Genomic DNA, 18,277 nt, shown 5'->3' with positions numbered 1-18,277 from the left:
AGGTTCTCACCAAGATGGCTTCCCTCCAAGACCGCCTCCTACTACTTGCTAAGAGAAAGGCAAAATGGGGTTTTAAAACTGATTGATCTGGTAGGTAATGCAGTTCTATATAAAATATCATATTGTTCAAAGGCCAAAACTGGAGCCTATGACAGATGTTCAAGGCGTAGTCCTCGGCTGTCAGATCCGCATGTTCTCCCTTGGTGATCTCACTCAGCTACGTGGCTTTACATAGTATCTAAATGCCAATGACTCACAAAAGGATATCTTCAGCTCTGACATCTTGCCATACTCACATATCAAACCTTTAATCTACATACTCATTTGGAAGTCTGATAAGCTTCACATGGCCAAAATGGAATGCTTGATTTTTCCCTGGAAAAACTCTGCTCCTCCCCCAGTTTCCTATCAGTTAGTGGCACCACCAGGACCAAGTTACTTAAGCCAAAACACCGGAGTCTGTTTTGACTTCTCTCTAACACTCCACATCCAACCCATCCCCTTGTCCTGCGGTTCTATCTTCAGAATGTATCTCAAATTCAGCTACTCTAAGCCTCTTCTCTGACACCAAGCCACCATCACATCTCATGTCCTAACCCATCTCTTGCCTCCTCTCGTGCTCCCCTCAGTCTATTACCCACACAGATGCCAGAACAAACTTTTAAAAGTAAAAGTAAGGTCATATAATATCTCTGATTAAAATCCTCCAATGGCTTACCACAGCAAGTAAATTAAAATTCAAACTCCTAGCCTTGGCTTACAAGGCCCTATTTATTCTAGCCCTGACTCTTGCTTCAGCCTCACCTTCTGTTACAGTCCCACCCTTACAGCTCTCCAGCCACAATGGCCTTCTTTATATTTCTTAAACATGCTGAACTTGTGGCTTTCTTGGGAACTTTACATTGCTCTTTCCCTGCCCTCTTCTTTGCATGGCTGAAAACGCTTCATTTTTTAGGTCTCAGTTCAGATGTGCCTCCATAGAGATACCTCTCCCATTTAAAGGAGCCCACAGTTAAAATTCACTAATCAAGGCAGAGAGGGCACAGTGACGAATAATAGACAAAATACTAGCTCTTGTGAAACTTACGTTCTAAATGGAGAGAATGCAGAACATGGTAAGGGATATATTGTTACCCTGTTTTATATTCTCCGTAGCTTTGATCATACTCTGAAAAATATCTTATTCATCTTCCTGTTTATGTCCATCCCTCACTCCATTCAGTATACATTAGCAAAGGGAGATAGGACAGGGCCCTTAGCTGTCTTGGCTCTCCACAGTATTTCCAGCTCTTATGAAGGTGCTTACCATATAGTGGATCTCAATGAATATTTGTTAACTGTATGACTGAATGCGTTTGCATATATTAAAAATTATAGAAGTAACATTATAAAGGAAGAATTTGTTATAGAGGAAAAACTGTTTATATCCCCTTTATTCCAATTATATCCTTCTAAATCTTGCCTTCCAATCCCACCCCAACATTATGCTGATGTCAAGGGTTATTGGACCCATTCATTACATTTGCCACCAGGGAAATGCATGTCAGCCTAATTACTCCAGAGTGACATACATTTCCTAGAGGGCAACATACCTCTTTGCTTCCTGTAAAAATGTGTTCTTTCAGGGCTGTGTTAAACATTGGTGCTCCAGTTATGGTTTCTGATAGTCCTTTCTTTGTTCTTTGACATACACAATCATGACCTAGCCAGAACCAAATAGAGATAATGGAAAGACAAACACAACTTTGTGTAAGTGAAGGGAAACAAACACAGATTAGGGCATCTACTCTGTACCGTGTAAGATCTAACACAAACAACAATGAACCTGACTTAATAGTCTGATGCTGAACAAATTATATAGTCATTCATGGTTCAATTTCCTCTTTCTGTAACATCTGGATAATAGTGCTTATTCTTCCTAACTTCCTTGTGAACTGTACATTGTTTTATATCATAGAATTATGGAATATTAGGCCCTCAGGTATCTTGAGAATCATCTAATCAATATCCCAATGTGGAAACTGAAGCCTGGTGAGAGTGAGCGATTTACCTAAGCTCACAGCTAACTATTGGCATGGCTGGGACTAGAACTCAGATCTTCTGACTCTTAGACCAGTGTGTTTTTGGCCTTACCATACTGCAATGTCTGCTGTTTAACTTTTCATGGGTGTCTATATTATCTTCAAGTTAGCTTATACAATTCTTCAGGATCATGATAACTTGTTTCTCTCACAGTGCTTACTTGGTCATATATAAATATCTATGAAAAAAAGGAATAGTCTGTCCATAGTACCTGCCAACCCTCCCTGTCGTAATCATCTGTAACTTTCTAGTTGCTTCCCCTCATTCATTGAAAATTTTAGCACCTGGATCGCTGTCGTTCTTTCCATGTGACTCCAGTTATTCTTGGTGATTTCACAAGCTCATAAATGAACTATATGACACTCTGACCACTTAGTTTACTGAACTCCTCACCTCTAATGAGACTTTTCTCTACCCCCACCTCAGCTATCCATTCTCATGCTCAGATATTGTAACTCTAAATCTTGATTTTTAAGCATTCCATTGTTTGACTACTGCCTCTCGTCTTCTAGTTCACTTATTACAATACCCTGACTCCAACCATTCTTCAACCCCATCAGGAACTCTCATCCTTTAGCTCTATCCATGTTTCACAGTTCTTCCTCTCCTCAGTCTCTTTCTTCTTCATCCTAGAATCCTGGGTCCATCACTGTAATCAGTCCTTTGTGTACATCCACAACTCCATTGCCACTTTCTTTCTCCATCACTTGCCTGGAAAAACTCCAATCCTGCTTCAAGTCAACTCTCTACCCATCTTGTCCCTACATCCAAGCAGTGGAACAAACAAAAAGACTGTTAAAACAGTCATAACTTGTGCAATTTAAACTTAGGATTATAAATTAGAGGAGGGCCCTCAGCAGTGCCCAGTAATTCCTCATTTCCTTAGTTAATCCTCTCTCATTCTTCTAGACTTTATGTTTATTTAAATCCCACACTCTCAATGCCCAGTCCTCATTCTTACCTGATACTCTCACCCACTGATACACTGGGGAAAAAAATAAAATAAAATTAAGCAAAAGAGAGAGACTGGCTCTTTTCCAATAATCTTATCTTCCCTACTTCCCCAACATCCATGCCCTAAAATGAAGTGTCCATGCTATTAAGGCTAAACTCTCTGTTGAGAGATAGTTATCCATGTATCTCTCACATTTGTTTTGATTCAGACTATCTTATCAAGGATATTTGTAGAGTGAATAGCCTTGGAAGATAGAGATAGTGTCTTCCTTTGGAGCAAACGGTAGGGATGCTTACTGTCCACTATAATAAAAATAATGTCTTTCTCTGGAGCAAAGGACAAGCATGTTTACTGCCCAGTGTAAAAGACTCAGGTTCACTAAACTCAGATTTCCTTACTTGTAATGCAACACTCCATGTACAGGCATTACCTGGCCCTCTTCCTACATTGCTTTGTGGGAATTGAGGTTCAGGAAATTGATGCAATAAAACTCTGATCTCTGGCTACTGTGAGAAATGAAATCCTTTGTCTCTGACCCAGGAGTCTCATGTTTTCTGCCTGCATCCATAAAATTATGACAGGCTAACTTGTCAGCATGCAAGTTGGATAAAATCTCAGACATTTCAGAGTTCTTGACACTTTCTACTTCTGAATTGCATCTCATTTCCTCTTGCCTTTTCAAGGACTTTGCTCCTACAGGTATCTGCTCTCTCTTTTGCATTGTCAATTTTTCCCTTTCGACTGTATCACTCCCCAGCCTGTACAGGTGATATAATATCTACCACCTTAAAAGACGAAAACAGTTCCCCTTAGGCTTCTCATTTCTCTTCATCTACTGCTCCATTTCTCTGCTGCCTTTTAAAATAAGACTCCTTGAGAAAGTTGTCTTTATTCCTTTTCTCCACCTCTTCACTTTTCATTCCCTTCTAACTCATTCCAGTATTATACCATTTTTCTGAAACCCTTCTGAAAGTTGTCAGCAACCTCCATGTGGTTTAATCCAATGGTCCTAAAAAATCCAATTTCTCTTTTTATTGGACTTAGGAGCAAACAACCAGTTGACCACTCTTTCTTTCTTGAAATACATTCTCGGTTTCTGTTTTTTCTTATTCCACTCACTATCCTTTGCTGGCTCTTCCTACTCTACAGTAAAGATTATGTGGGTTTTGTCCTTTATTCCATTAATATAATACATTAATTGATTTTCAGATGTTAAACTAACTTTGCATTCCTGGAATAAATCCAACTTGGGAATGATATATTATTCTTTTTTTTTTTTTAAGTTGCTTAATTCGATTTGGTATTATTTTGTTAAGGATTTTTGCATCTTTGTTCACAAGGGATATTGGTCTTCAGTCCTGTGATGTCTTTGTCTGGCTTTGGTATCAGGGTAGTACTGGCCTCATAAAATAAGTTGGGAAGTGTTCTTTTTCTCAATTTGTGAAGGATTGGTCTTATTTCTTCTTTAAACATTTGATAGAATTCACTAGGGACACCATCTGGGCCTGGGTTTGTTAGTGAGATTTTATTATTTTATTTTATTTTTATTAAAGATTTTATTTATTTGTCAGAGAGAGAGAGAGCACAAGCACAAGCAGGGGGAGCGGCAGAGGGAGAAGCAGGCTCCCCACTGAGCAGGGAGCCCGATGTGGGACTCGATCCCGGGACCTGGGATCATGACCCGAGCTGAAGGCAGATGCTCAACCGACTGAGCCACCCAGGAGTCCCTGTTAGTGAGATTTTAAATTGCTCTCTCTCTTTCTCTGTGTCAAATAAATAAAAATCTTTAAGAAAAAAATAAATTACTAATTCAATATCTTTACTTGTCAAAGGTTTATGCAGATACTTTGTTTCTTCTTGAGTCAGTTTTGATTATTTGTGTTCTTCTAGAAATTATTCCATTTTGTCTAAGTTGTTTAATTTATTGGCATTCAGCTGTTGATAATATTCCCTTATAATCCTTTTAATTCCTGTAGAGTTGGTAGTGATATCCTTTCTTTCATGATTTTAGTAATTAGTGTTTTTATTTTCTTGGTCAGTCTAGGTAAATGTTTGTCAATTGTATTGATCCTTTCAAAGAATCAACTTTTAAAAAAGTTTTCTCTATTGTTTTTCTGCTATAATATTTATTAATTCATTCCTTCTGCTTGCTTTGTGTTTAGCTTGCTCTTTGCTTTCTAGTTTCTTAATGTGGAATCTTAGGTTTTTGATTTTTCAAAATCTTCTTATATAGGCATCTAAAGTTATACATTTCTAAGCGCTGCTTTTTTATTTATTTTTTTTTAAGAGAGAGAGCGCATGTACATGTGTGCAAGTGGAGGGGAGGGGCAGAGGGAGAGAATCTTCATGAAGACTCCCCACTGAGTGTGGAGCCCCACTTGGGCTTGATCCCACAGTCCATGAGATCAGGACCCCAGTGGAAACCAGGAGTCAGTTGCACAACTGACTGAGCCACCCAGCCGCCTGTAAGCACTGCTTTAGATGCATGCCATGAATTTTGATTAATTTCCCTCGTGATTTCTTCTCTGACTCATCGGTTATTTAGAAATATGTTGCTTAATTTCCAACTATTTGGTGTTTTCTCAGGTATCTTTCTGTTACAGATCTCTAATTCCATTGTGGTCACAGGACATATTTGTGTAATTTCAATATTCAATCTTCTGTATTTTATTGGGACTTGTTTTGGGCTATATTATATGGTTTATCCTGGTGAATATTCCATATGCACTTGAAATGTGCACTCTACAGTTTTTGGGTGGAGTGTTTTATAAATATTAGTTAAGACAAGTTGGATGATAGTGTTCTTAAAGTCTTCTATAGCTGTTCTATCAACTATTGAAAGTGGGATATTGAAATTCTATTATATTGTCTAGTTCTCCTTTCATTTTTGCCAGTTTTTTGTGTCATACATTTTTGGGAGTTGGTTCTTTGATGTATATATAACTATTATATCTTCTAGATGTGTTGACCACTTATCAAAAATGTTTCCAGTAATATGTCTTAAAGTTTGTCTGATATTAACATACCACTCTAGGCCTCTTATTATTACTGTTTACATGCTGTACCTTTTCCATTCTTTGCTTTCAATCTACTCATATCCTTGAACTCAGGTGTGTCTTTTGTAGGCCGGTGACACAGAGTTGGGTCTTGTTGTTTTATTCTGTCTGATAGTATCTGCCTTTTGAGTAGCATGTTTTGTCCAATCATACTTAATGTACTTATTGATATACTCAGAATTTCTTTTTGCTAGTTTGCTAGTTCTTTTCTATACGTCTCATATCTTTTTTTTTTTTTTTAGAGAGAGAGAGACCGCGAGCATGCACGAGTGGGGGAAGGAGGGGCAGAGGGAGTGGGGGGATGGGGGAATCTTAAGCAGGCTCCACACCCAGTGCAGAGCCCAACTTGGGGTTCCATCTCATGGCCTGAGCTCAACCAACTGAGCCACCCATATGCCCTGATGTGTTTCATATCTTTTTTATTCCAGTGAAGTAATGGAATCATGAAGCACTGATATATTTGGAAACGACTTAAACAATTTCTCACTAAACAAAATATGCAGAGTATAGAAAAATAGAAGAAACGACTCATACTTCTGTCATTCAACCACAACTTTATTTAATATTGTAGTATATTTTTTCCAGTCTTTTAAACTTTTTTTCTATTCCGATTTTTGCCTTTTTGTTCACATAGTTTATATCACATTATGCATACAATTGTGTATCTTTAGCTCATGCAGTCTATTATATGCATTTCCTATGTATTTCAGCCACAGAGCAGCCATCACCAACAGAGAGATACTTGAAGCAGTCAAGCAGAGATCCCTTTGGAAGAGCTTTTGACCAAATAAAATGGTTCTGAATGGCCTTACTGAAATAACCACACTTGTCAAAAACTGGATATGTCAGAGGGTTGGTTTGGAAGACAAGGTATCTGAGAAGCACCTGGTGCATCAAGTCTTGGTTATACACTTGGTTTTTAGCTTCCTACTTTGTGACACAAAACAAAGGAAAGACATTTTCTCCTGTACACTTGGTAAAATTCACCTGTAAAATGGCTGGACTAAGTTTCTTCGAGGAATGGTATCTATTGTTTACTATTGATTATGGATTGTTATGTGTGTGTACATATAATCTCACATGATATTAAGCTTATTGATTCTTTGGTATTCTAACCTTTTATCTACGTGTCTATTAGTTTTTGATGATGCACTTGTCAATTTCTCTATGTGGTTCCATCAAACTTTGCTCTATTTGGTTAAGTGCACATAGGTTCATGATTGTATCATGACTGTAGGTCATCCTGGTGGATAGTTCCTTTTATAATTACTGCATGTCACCTCTTTATCTCTATCACTCTTTCTTGTTTAAAATTGTTATGTTGGATATTAATGTTACTAGATGAACCATTTTTTGGTTAGTATTTTCTTGGTAGTTTTTTAAAAAAAATTGCCTTTCTCCAAATGTTTTGATGATATATTCTAACCATATAGTTGCAAATAGCACATGGTTTGGTTTCTTCTTTAAAAACCCAATCTAAATGTGTTTTTTGTGTTGTTTTTTAATGATATAAACCATTTATATTTATTGTAATTAATAACACTTGGACTTCTCTCTAGAATCTTGTTTCCTATTTATACTTTTAATTTGCTTTTCTTCTTTTTTGCCTGCTAATCCAGTAACTAAGTTTTCTCTAGGTCATTTCTTCCCTCTATCAATTTGGAAGTTAGGCATTCTATTTCTCTAATTGATGAATACCCTTCAATGTTTAATATGTATATCAGTAGCAAACTATCATTTTCAAGGCTACCATAATCTTTTAAATAGCCCTCTATATTAAGGATAATTCCCTGGTTATAAATCTCACTTTCCTGGTATAAAATTCGGAACCCAGATTTCCTGCCTCCATTGCAACCAGGATGCAGCCCTATGACATATACTCTGCTAACCAGAAGCACCTGTGGAAATGTGAAGACTATGAGAATACAAGCTCTGCACACACCTTCCATTTTCCTGGTGCAGGTAAAGATAGAGGCATCCAGTCTGTAAAGGTGGCAGTGGTTGCAAGATCAAAGTTCTGACACGGAATTGGCTGATAGCAGGAACAGATGAAGAAAAGCTGAGCTCATGGCATTTAGTGCTTGATGGGAATAGCAGCAGTTTCTTTATCATGTCAGTTCTGTTGCATGGTTTAGGGCAATTTTCCTGGCACCTTAACCCAAGCTTGCTTGTTTGTTTGTTTATTTAGCATACCCAATGGCCCTGGAGCTGCTGAACGTCAATTTAAGAAATTCTTGCTTGGAGTCTGTTATTTGCAAGAAGGAATTTTAACCAATATAATAACTTGTCAAAGTCTAAACTTAAGGTATATTTCACTCCTGAGTAAAAGAAATCAAGTCTTTAATTCAGAACTCCCTTCTGCTATCATTTACCATATTTTTAAGGTTAATATTTTATTTTATGTTTAAGAGAGGGGGAGAGAGAGAGAGAGAGAGAGAGAAAGAGAGGAGGGGCAGAGGGAGAGAATCTTAAGCAGAATTCATGCCCAATGTGGAGCCTGTTGCAGAGCTCAGTCTCACCACCCTGAGATCGTGACCTGAGCCAAAATCAAGAGTTGGATGCTCAATTGACTGAGTCACCCAGGTGCCCCATTAGGGGCTAATATTTTAATTTCACCTGGTTTTAAACTCCCAAAATATGGTATGTAAAAAATATTACTGATTTAGATTAGCTGAGATATTTGCTAATTTATTTGTTTATCCTTCCTTCTCCCATCTCATTTATTCCTTTTGGGTTCAGCTTTTTTCTTGCTGGAGCAAATTCTTTAGTATGTCTTTCAATGAACACCTGTGAGTATTAAATTTAAAAATGTTGTTTATTTTGTTCTTCCTCCTGAAAGATAGTTTAGCTAGGTATAGAATTCTAGTTTCTCTGTTATGAACTCTCAATACTTTGAAGATATTTTCCATTGTCTCTGTCACCTATTTTTGCTTATAAATCTGCTGACAGGTCATTCCTGTCAAAATGACTCCTTTCCTGTCAAAAAGACTGTCATTCCTTTTAGGATACTTTGATTTTTCTCAGTGGTAACTTTTAACATTTTCCTATTGCATTTGGTACTCTGTAATTTCACTACTAGGTACAGGTCTCAGTTTTAAAAATTTATTCTGCTTGAGCCTCAGCATTTTCCTTTGATTTGATAACTCATGTTTTTCTTCAGGTCTGAAAAATTCTCACATATTATTTCTTTGGATATTGTCTCTCTTTCATACTCTATTTTCTCTTCTCTAGAAACTCTTTTAGATGTACATTGGGTCTTCTATTTCTATCCTCCAGGTTTCTGAACTTATATTTGCTGCTTTAGCAGTTTATTATATGCATTTTCCATGTATTTCAGTCTCTTCTTAAAAATCATTTTTATAATATAAAGATTATCTGGCTCAAAAGTGATCAATGGTGTATTTCCTACCACATTAGTTACTCTCCTGGCTTTCAAGGTTCTCATGCATCCAGGCCCTGACATTAGTTAGTTAGGTAACTATGGGCACACTTCTCTGGGCCCCAGTTTCCCAACACAAAGAGATTACTGAGATTATTGAAAACCTTAAATGAGGTGAAGCACTTAAGGTGCCAAGTGCCCAACACATAGCAGCATACTAAATAAAATTTAGTGTGGTTGCCTAGCTCATAGCAATTTCCCCAGTGATCACATCTGTATGACATCTTTCCTCCTACCATTTTAGACATGAATTCTGAATGGAAGCTGTTATCAGTTCTAAGACCTTGCTTCTTTGGTTGTAATGACTGGCCAAGGCATGGTCAGATGAGTCTAACCCAACTGATTAGTCATTCCCTGAGACTTAAAATTTGGTTTCCTTTATGACAGCAGAGTACTTAAAATATAAGTAGAGCTGCTGGCTGTAGTAAGAGAGAATGAAAATGACATTTAGAAAAGGTGGGAGGGGGAGGAGGTGGGGGATGGGTGGGAGAGAGATAACAGACACCATTCAAGTTCCTGGTCTCATTAGCTCTGATGATATGGGACTCTTCAACACTATAGATTCCTTTAATATATGAATATTTTATAATAGGGAGGAATAACCTTATAATAAAGATTTTGAAAGATTTTATCAGAATTTGAATATGAATCTTATTTCATTTCACTGCTCGATTATGTAGGTTTTTTATTCCAGAATGATTGTTATCCCCTCTCCAGCTATGGAGATGTAGCTGTAATAACATTATATTTGAATGGTCCTTCAGAGTTCCCACAGACTTTCATGTCATTATCTTATTTGATTGTGTGAGATGAGTGGGCCAGGTAATGTTGAGCTTAGTTTTTACAAATCATGAAATCAAGACCCAAGTTACATGTTGTTCAGGATGGAGAAGGGTGAGAACTGAGCTAGGTATTAAGCATTCCCTACCAGGAGAGTTCAGAGCTTACTAATTGCAAGGTTGTCAGAGATGGTGCATTATAAAATATTTTCATTAATTATTGTTAATTCGGATTTTCGGAAGAGCCCTGAAAAGTTTCATTAGCTCAATCATAAAACCTATTAAAATGCACACAGGTCCACAATTTAAATTCATTCTCTCAAATGCACTTGTGTTTTCTCCAAAAGTTAATCTTTGCCATGTTCTGAATCAAGTTCCTGTTGTGCTTTTAAACTCTAGAACTTTAACCTTGAGAAGATGTTATTGGGGGTGGAGTGGGGGAGAAGGGGGTGTATTAATTCCTGGCTAGACATCCAGTGCTTAACAGGTTCATGTACAAATGAGGGTAAATTCCTGCACCCCTTGACTAAGATAGAACTCTATATTGGATATAGCACATGGCTAATTATTTATAAAGGTGACTGGTAATCACAAAGTACTCAAGCAATATTATCACAACACCTTTGTTTTGGAGAACTCAAATGCTTTCACAACTTAACTCATTCAACCTCACTGAATCGACAAGGAGAGGCTAGATGACAAATATCTGCTGAAGTTGAAGTAAAGTGGAGTGAGGTACTGAAGATAATGCAAAGCAAGACTAGTTTAGCTTCCTTTTTAGCCTCAGCATGATTGTACCTGTTATGAGAATCTTTCCATTTCAAGTAGAAAACAATTTATGATGAGGATTGTTAATTTCAGATAAGAAATTGTTTCTATGGAATCAAGGCATTGATATGTCAAAGAATATTGGAAGGATACTATTAATCAGCAGTGTTTTTCATTTTGCACTCTGATATTTTCATTTTTTTATGGGGCTAAAAGATAAGCTTTTTGTTTTAAGCACAGCATTATAATAAACTGACAGTCCTGGCATAGATCCCCTTTTCTCCTGACTGCCATTAGACTCAAATCGATCCTCTAAATAAAGTCTGTCCCAAGAGACACAATTGATGTAGGGAAAGGGGGACTTTTTTAAACCGAGCCTGACGTCACACATTTGTGCTCTAACCATCTGTACCTTTTATTAACCAGGGGCTGGAGCCGCCCAGGCGGACAGACACGGGCGCACAACAGCCTTCTCCCACACAAGCCTGGAATGGTAACAGTGTGCGGCTGCCTTAGAAAGAAAAGCCGTTTCAGAACTGTGGGGTGGCATGGGGGTGTGTGTGGCAGAGTGAGGGAATCATTTTTCTTCTTCTCCATCCAAGGATGCTATTTATTGGAAATCCAGCACATCTTTTATTTTTTAAATTGATTTCTCTAGAGTGGGAGGCAAAACCCTTCAGATGCGAAAGAAGAAAGGGAAAAAAAAATGCAAGTCGGGCAGGATTTTGGAGAATCGCAGCCTTGCTTCGGATTGGGACTACAGGCAGAGAAAGACTCCGGCGTCCACAACCTGTTTGGCTGCAAAGATGCCGCCGTTCCGCCCCGAGTGCAGCTTCGCGCCCCTCCCCTCCCCCGCCCCCCGGTCCCCCAGCCTGGTTGCTGCCCCCGGGACGGCAGCAGCCCCCACGCGTCACCTCTCACACCCCGCGGTGACTAGTCCAACCAAGTCCCGAGGGGCGTGTGCTGGGGAGGAGCGCTCACTCTCCCTTGACGCGCGAGACCCGGGCAGTTCACGCTCCCCCATAGCCCCCTCCTTCTAGCCTTGCCCACAGCCCCCGGGAGGGCAGCAGCCTCCCGGTGACCGCCTCTCCCCCTACTCCCTCCGCTCCTTCATCCTCCCCAAGCCCAGGGGCGCATTCTCACTCTCCCTCCACGTGCGCGTCGGGTTCGCCCCTCTCCCCTTGCCGCTGCTAGGGAGGCAGCAGCCCCCAGGTGCCCACCTCTCACGCCCCTTCCGGCCCCTCACCCAGTTCCTTCATCCTCCTCCAGCTTTGGGGAGAGTCCACACTCCACCTCCACGTGCGAACCCAGGGCCGTTACCCCGCTTACAGATGCCCCCACCTCCAGCCCGGGCTCCGCCTACCGCGCCCCGGGCGCGCGCCCAGGAGTACCTGGCCACCCCTCCCCCTGCTCGGCTCCGCTGCCCTCCCGCCTCCCCCGCCCCGCACGCAGTAGCTCGCAGCCCACCCCTCGCAGCTTCCTTCTCTCCGCCCCCTCCCTCTCCAGGAGGTGGGGGGGCACGAACGAGCGCGGTGGCGTGGCCAATGGGCGCTCGGCTTACTCTGGCCTCTCCCCCGCGCGGCCGCCAATCGCGGCGGGCGGTGGTGGTAATATTGTGGAGTGGAGTTTGGATGCCGCCGCTGCCGCGGGCTGGAACGGCGCGGCCGCGGGGGCTGCCAGGGTATTTCGGGAAGGGGGCGTGAGGAGGCGGCGGCTGCGGCGGCGGCGGCTGTGGCAGTGGCGGCGTGTGGAGGCAGCTGAGAGAAAGAGAAAGAAAGGAAAGAGGGCGGGGGACTACTCAGAGGAGGAGGCGGGACCGACCAGGCTCCTCACCTCTCGGTAGCGGCGGCGGGCGGCCCGGGAGGCGGCACCGCCCCCTGCCCGCGGACTCCTCAGCGCAGCCGGCCGCCGACCTGCCGGCCCCGGGCAGCGGCCGAAGCTACGGGGGCGGAAGCGGTGGGCCGGGGCGGCGGTGGAGGCGACCGCCATGGCGTTCCTCAAACTCCGTGACCAGGTAGGTGAGGAGCGGCGGGGCGGGATCGCGCCGACCCGGGAGGAAGGAAGGGAGGGCGGCGGGCCAGCGGTGTGGGCCGCCTGTGCGCCCACTCGGCTGGGTGGGTGCGAGGGAGGCAGGGTGCCGCCCCGGGGACTGGCGCGCGGAGGCCCGGCCGGGGACCGCGGGCGACCCGCCTGTCAGCGAAGCACCGGCCGGGTGAAGCCCACGTGCAGCTGGGGGGCTCGCCGCCGTCTCCGGTCGCCGCCGCGTGAGGGGCGGGTCCCACGCTGGTCGCCTAGGCGTCCGCGCCCGGCTCACTGCCGGGTATGCGCCTCCTCTCTCCTGCCAGGTGAGCCTCGGGCCTAACAGGTGGCTTCCCGCTGCCGGGCGGGAGCGGTGCTGGCGGCCGTGACCTTAGGTCACGACCTTGCTCGCCTGTTTGCTTCGTCGGATAGTTCGAGGCACACTCTCTCGGGGTTAAAGGCGGTTGATTCTGCTTCGAGGCTATTCAACCTGCAAGTTCTCAGACTTGTTTTCTTTTGACATCTTGTGCACCATCTTGGTTACTTTTCTTGACTTAGGAAGAGCTGGTCAAAGAATACCTGAAGTGCCGAAAAGAGTAGTGACTTTTTTGGACTGAAAATAATTGTGTCTAGGGACGAAATCGCAACTATGTCAGAATGATTTGTACGTCTGAATACGTGGAAAGATGGATAACAAGGCTTTCAGTCGATGCAGAGGCTTCCAAACATTTTATCTCTTCTTTAAGGAAAGGGAAATCAACGTGTGAAATTTACCGAGTGGCAGTAGACGTAATAGTGCTGAGAATTTATTTTTGCCATTTGTTCTTTTTGAACAGAAGATACTGGGCAGATTTGAAGGGGAAGTAACTTGCATATATTGGGAAACTATTCTTAAAGTGAGTACCCCTTTTGTAGAAACAATGGGGAAAAACTTGAGATGTCTTTTTTAATATTGTCTCTTAGTGAATATTGTGCCTTAAATTCTGAATCTTGGTATCGTCAGTTCTCATTTCATAAGTGAATTTTATTTTGTTTATTTGATGTTTAAGCCGTTGGCTTAATTTGTGTATCATTAGTTATCAGGAGGGTTTTAGCTGGTGTTAACATCCTCAGGAATGATACTTTTGAAAAACTGTTCAGTGAAGTTTATACATTGTATTTCAAATGATAGAACTGCATTGTTCAATGTGATAGCCACTAGCCTACATGTGGCAATTTAAATTTTAATAATTAAAATTAAATAAAAAGTTCACTTAGACTTGCTAGCAACAATTCAAGTGCTTGGTAGCCACATGTGGTTATTGACTATGGTATTGGACAGCACAAATACAGAACATTTTTATCATCATAAAGTTCTGTGGGACATGACTGTTAAACAACAGGTAAAACGTAACTAATTCCTGCTAATTCCTGTATAGTCAACTTACATTATACTCTTAAAGGTGTAAAACTCAAGATGTAGATTCTCTAATCTTTATCAATCTAATGGCACCTTGTGCTTCCATAAGTCATAGTTGAAGTACTGATTGATTTTTGTTTTGTTTCTAGTCCTACACTTTTGAAAAAGTTATTTTTGCAATTTGGATCATAGTGTGCATTAAGAATTTGGTGAACTTTTTGGAGACCATCCCATTTTATTCACCATCAGGTTTAAGCAGAAACAAGATTATGGTTTCAGTTGGACATAAAATCCAATTGCACCTTTGCATTTGTGTATTTAGGAATTGCAATTATAAAGCAATTGTAATGCTACTCCAATTTTGTATGATATCTATTAATACTCAGTGGTTGTGTTGATATGTAAAATGTCACCTGTAAACTTAAGGATACTTGGGGCAAGTTAAGTGGCGTGGCTCAGAGAGGGAAGAACATTGAAGTTTACGTCTAAACTATTAAGCAGTTGACTCACCTGGTCTCTCTTTTGGAAGATTTTGAGAAATGAGTTTGGTTTGCCTATTTCAAAGGGAATAGCTGCTTTTAGAAGTCATCTTGTGGGTTGATATTTTATTGGCTATTAGAAATGATGATAAAAATGAAATGGAATACAGATACTATCTTAATCTTTTCCACCTACAGGAAAAGCAGTTCAGCTAGGTGAATTATTTTATCTGGAGAAAAGAGAAAATGTGGATAAATACACAGAATTTTAAAGCTGGAAGGTTCTTGATGTAGCATTTAACTCAGTCCTCATTTACACTTGGAATAAGAAATAGTTCAGGCTACTTTTTTCTGTTACTGCCATATTCACCTTGTGTTTTGTTTTCTTTTAGTTCTGTAAATACAGCTGGAACCTATTAATGGGTAGGAATTGTTCTTTGTGCACTTAAGCATCAGGTGGGTTCTAGATGGTTTAAACATAAAATCAGTGAGTAAATAAAGCAGTTTGTTTTCATATCCAGTAAATAATCTGGATAAGACAGCTTTCCCCCTTTCTGTGGCAACACCTGATATGGGGGTAAGAACAGGATTGAGTTTTCAGTTGGACATAAAATCTAATTGCACCTTTGCATTCATGGATTGCAATTATGAAGTAATTGTGATGCTTCTCTGGTTTTATATAGTATCTATTAATACTCAATGTAGTGATAATATGTGAAATGTCACCTGTAAACTTGAGGATACATGGACAAGGACTCGGACTAGTGCACTGCTTTTTGTTAATAGATGAAAATAATTTTTAATTGTAAATGAGGTGAAAATAATTTGCTCTCTATTTGTAGGACTAGAAACATGAACTTCTCCCTCAATTTTTTCCCCCCACATTAAAGTGTTTATACTGCATGAATCTCTGAGAGTTGCAGGATTTTATTCAATAGGTATTTCGTGCAGATTTTAATCTTTGCATTTAATAAAAATGTAATTATATATGATTACATTTAAATTTTAAAATTCTGTTTCTAGTTTTATTGAGATATTATTGACATATAACATGTAAGTATAAGGTATACAGGGTGATGATTTGAATACATTTATATAAAGCAAAATGATTACCACAATAAGATTAGTTGACACTACCAGGGGTGCCTGGGTGGCTTAGTCGGTTAAGTGTCCGACTCTTGATTTCGGTCAGGTCCTGATGTCAGGCTCGATTGATTGAGCCCCACATCAGGCTCTGTGCTCAGCGCAGGGTCTTCTTGTCCCTCTCCCTCAGCTCCTCCCCCAGCTCACCTGCACGCAGGCTCTCTCTTTCTCTATCTCTAAAATAAATAAATAAAATCTTAAAAAAAAAAATGGTTAGTTGACACTACCATCCCCTCACACAATTACTTGTGTGTGTCTGTGTGTGTGTGTAGATAACATTTAATATCTACTTTCTTAACAATTTTGACATGTATATATGTATAATACAGTATTGTTAATTATAGTTTACCATGCTGTACATTAGATCCCTGGAACTTATAGATGGAAATTTGTACCTTTTGGCCAATTGCATAATTACATTTTAATTTATCAGCAGTGATTCATAGTATACCCTGATAAGAAGGAGAAGACTTATTTGTTTAGGATGTGTAAGGTAACAAACTCACAACTGGGAAGCTAAATGGCAACTGGTACTTGGCTTTAGTATCTAGAAGACAGTAGGGAGTGATGGCGATCATGGCAGATAGGAGCAGGTGTGGTAGTTGCTGCTTAGCTCCAGGACATTGTTGCTGTGCAGGTGTGCCTAGTATTTTTAGAACTCCAGTTTTCTTTAGGAAGTTAGAGATCCAGATACTTATGAGAAATCTTTCTATAAATATTGGCAAGTTAGTAGTTAGCATTGATAAAAATTTAAAGCTGTAGTTTTACATAGGGGTTGGCAGGGGACCAATTTGTAATCACAAGTTTAGCTCAGCTTCAGAAAACAAACTACAAAATAAGATTTCTATTTTATTTATTTTTTTAAGAGATTTATTTATTTGAGAGAGTGAGAGAGAGATCACACTTGAATGGGGGGAGGTGCAGAGGGAAAGAATCTCAAGCAGACTCCCTGCTGAGCTTGACACAGGGCTTGATCCTGAGCTGAAATCGAGTCAGATGCCTAACCGACAGAGCCACCCAGATGCCCCAAGATTCCTATCTTAAAAGAACAGTTTTCTTTCAGATAAAATAGTCAAAATGGTCATAAACTTAAAAAAATTGAGATATAATTTATATTCCATAAAAGTCATCTTTTAAAGTGTACAATTCAAGCCAAAGCAAACTTAAGAAAGAAGAACGAAGCTAGAGGTATCACAATCCCAGATTTCAAGATATACTACAAAGCTGTAATAATCAAAACAGTGTGGTTACTGGCACAAAAGTAGACGTATAGATTAATGGAATAATAGATTAATGGAATAGAATAGAGAGCCCAGAAATAAACACATGCTTATTTGGTCAATTAATGTATGACAAAGGAGGCAAGAATATATAATGGGGAAAAGACAATCTCTTCAATAAATGGTGCTGGAAAAACTAGGTAACTACATGTAAAAGAGTGAAACTGGACCACTTCTAACACAATACACAAAATAAGCTCGATAGATTAAAGACCTAAATGTGAGACCTGAAGCCATAAAACTAGAAGAAAACATAGGCGGTAGTATCTTTGACATTGACCTTGGCAGCATTTTTCTAAAAGTGTCTCTGTGAGTAAGGGAAACAAAAAGCAAGAGTAAACAATTGGGATTACTCCAAAACAGAAAGCTTTTGCACAGTGAAGGAAACCATCAACGAAACAAAAAGGCAACCTACTGAGTGGGAGAAGATATTTTCAAGTGATAGATCTGGTAAGGAGTTAATATCTAAAATATATGAAGAACTTACACAACTCAGCACTGGTGGGGTGATAATAATCTGATTAAAAAATGGACAGAGGACATTTTTCCAAATAAGACGTAACAGATGGCCAACAGACAATGAAAAGATGCTCAACAACACTTATCATCAGGGAAATACAAATCAAAAACACGTGAGATATCACCTGTCAGAATGGCTAGAATCAAAAGGAAAAGAAATAACAGGTATTGGTGAGGATGTGGAGAAAAAGGAACCCTGGTGCACTCTTGGTGGGAATGCAAATTGGTGCAGCAACTGTGGGAAACAGTATAGAGGTTCCTCAAAAAATTAAAAATAGAAAAACCATAGCATCCAGTAATTCTACTGGATGTTTACCCAAAGAAAATGAAAACACCAATTCAAAAGGATATATGCACCC

The 18,277-nt window shown here is 40.3% G+C and overlaps 1 protein-coding gene across 3 annotated transcripts in view; it reads left to right on the top strand.

The window, feature by feature from the left end:
- Positions 1–12,692: 12,692 nt before the first annotated feature.
- ANKRD28 (ankyrin repeat domain 28) overlaps positions 12,693–18,277 on the top strand; it is a 203,610-nt gene continuing 198,025 nt past the window's right edge. For all 3 annotated transcript variants that reach the window (XM_032408747.1, XM_032408745.1, XM_032408749.1), the window contains exon 1: positions 12,693–13,093. Coding sequence is in view for 1 of the 3 variants with exons in the window: in XM_032408745.1 (XP_032264636.1) it covers positions 13,067–13,093 (27 nt within the window). In the remaining 2 variants the exon portion in view is untranslated. The remainder of the gene's footprint in view (positions 13,094–18,277) is intronic.

The sequence above is a fragment of the Phoca vitulina genome, unplaced genomic scaffold, assembly GCF_004348235.1.
Source record: "Phoca vitulina isolate PV1807 unplaced genomic scaffold, GSC_HSeal_1.0 scaffold10, whole genome shotgun sequence".
Taxonomy (NCBI): Eukaryota; Metazoa; Chordata; class Mammalia; order Carnivora; family Phocidae; genus Phoca; species Phoca vitulina.
This window is presented reverse-complemented; position numbering and strand designations above follow the sequence as displayed.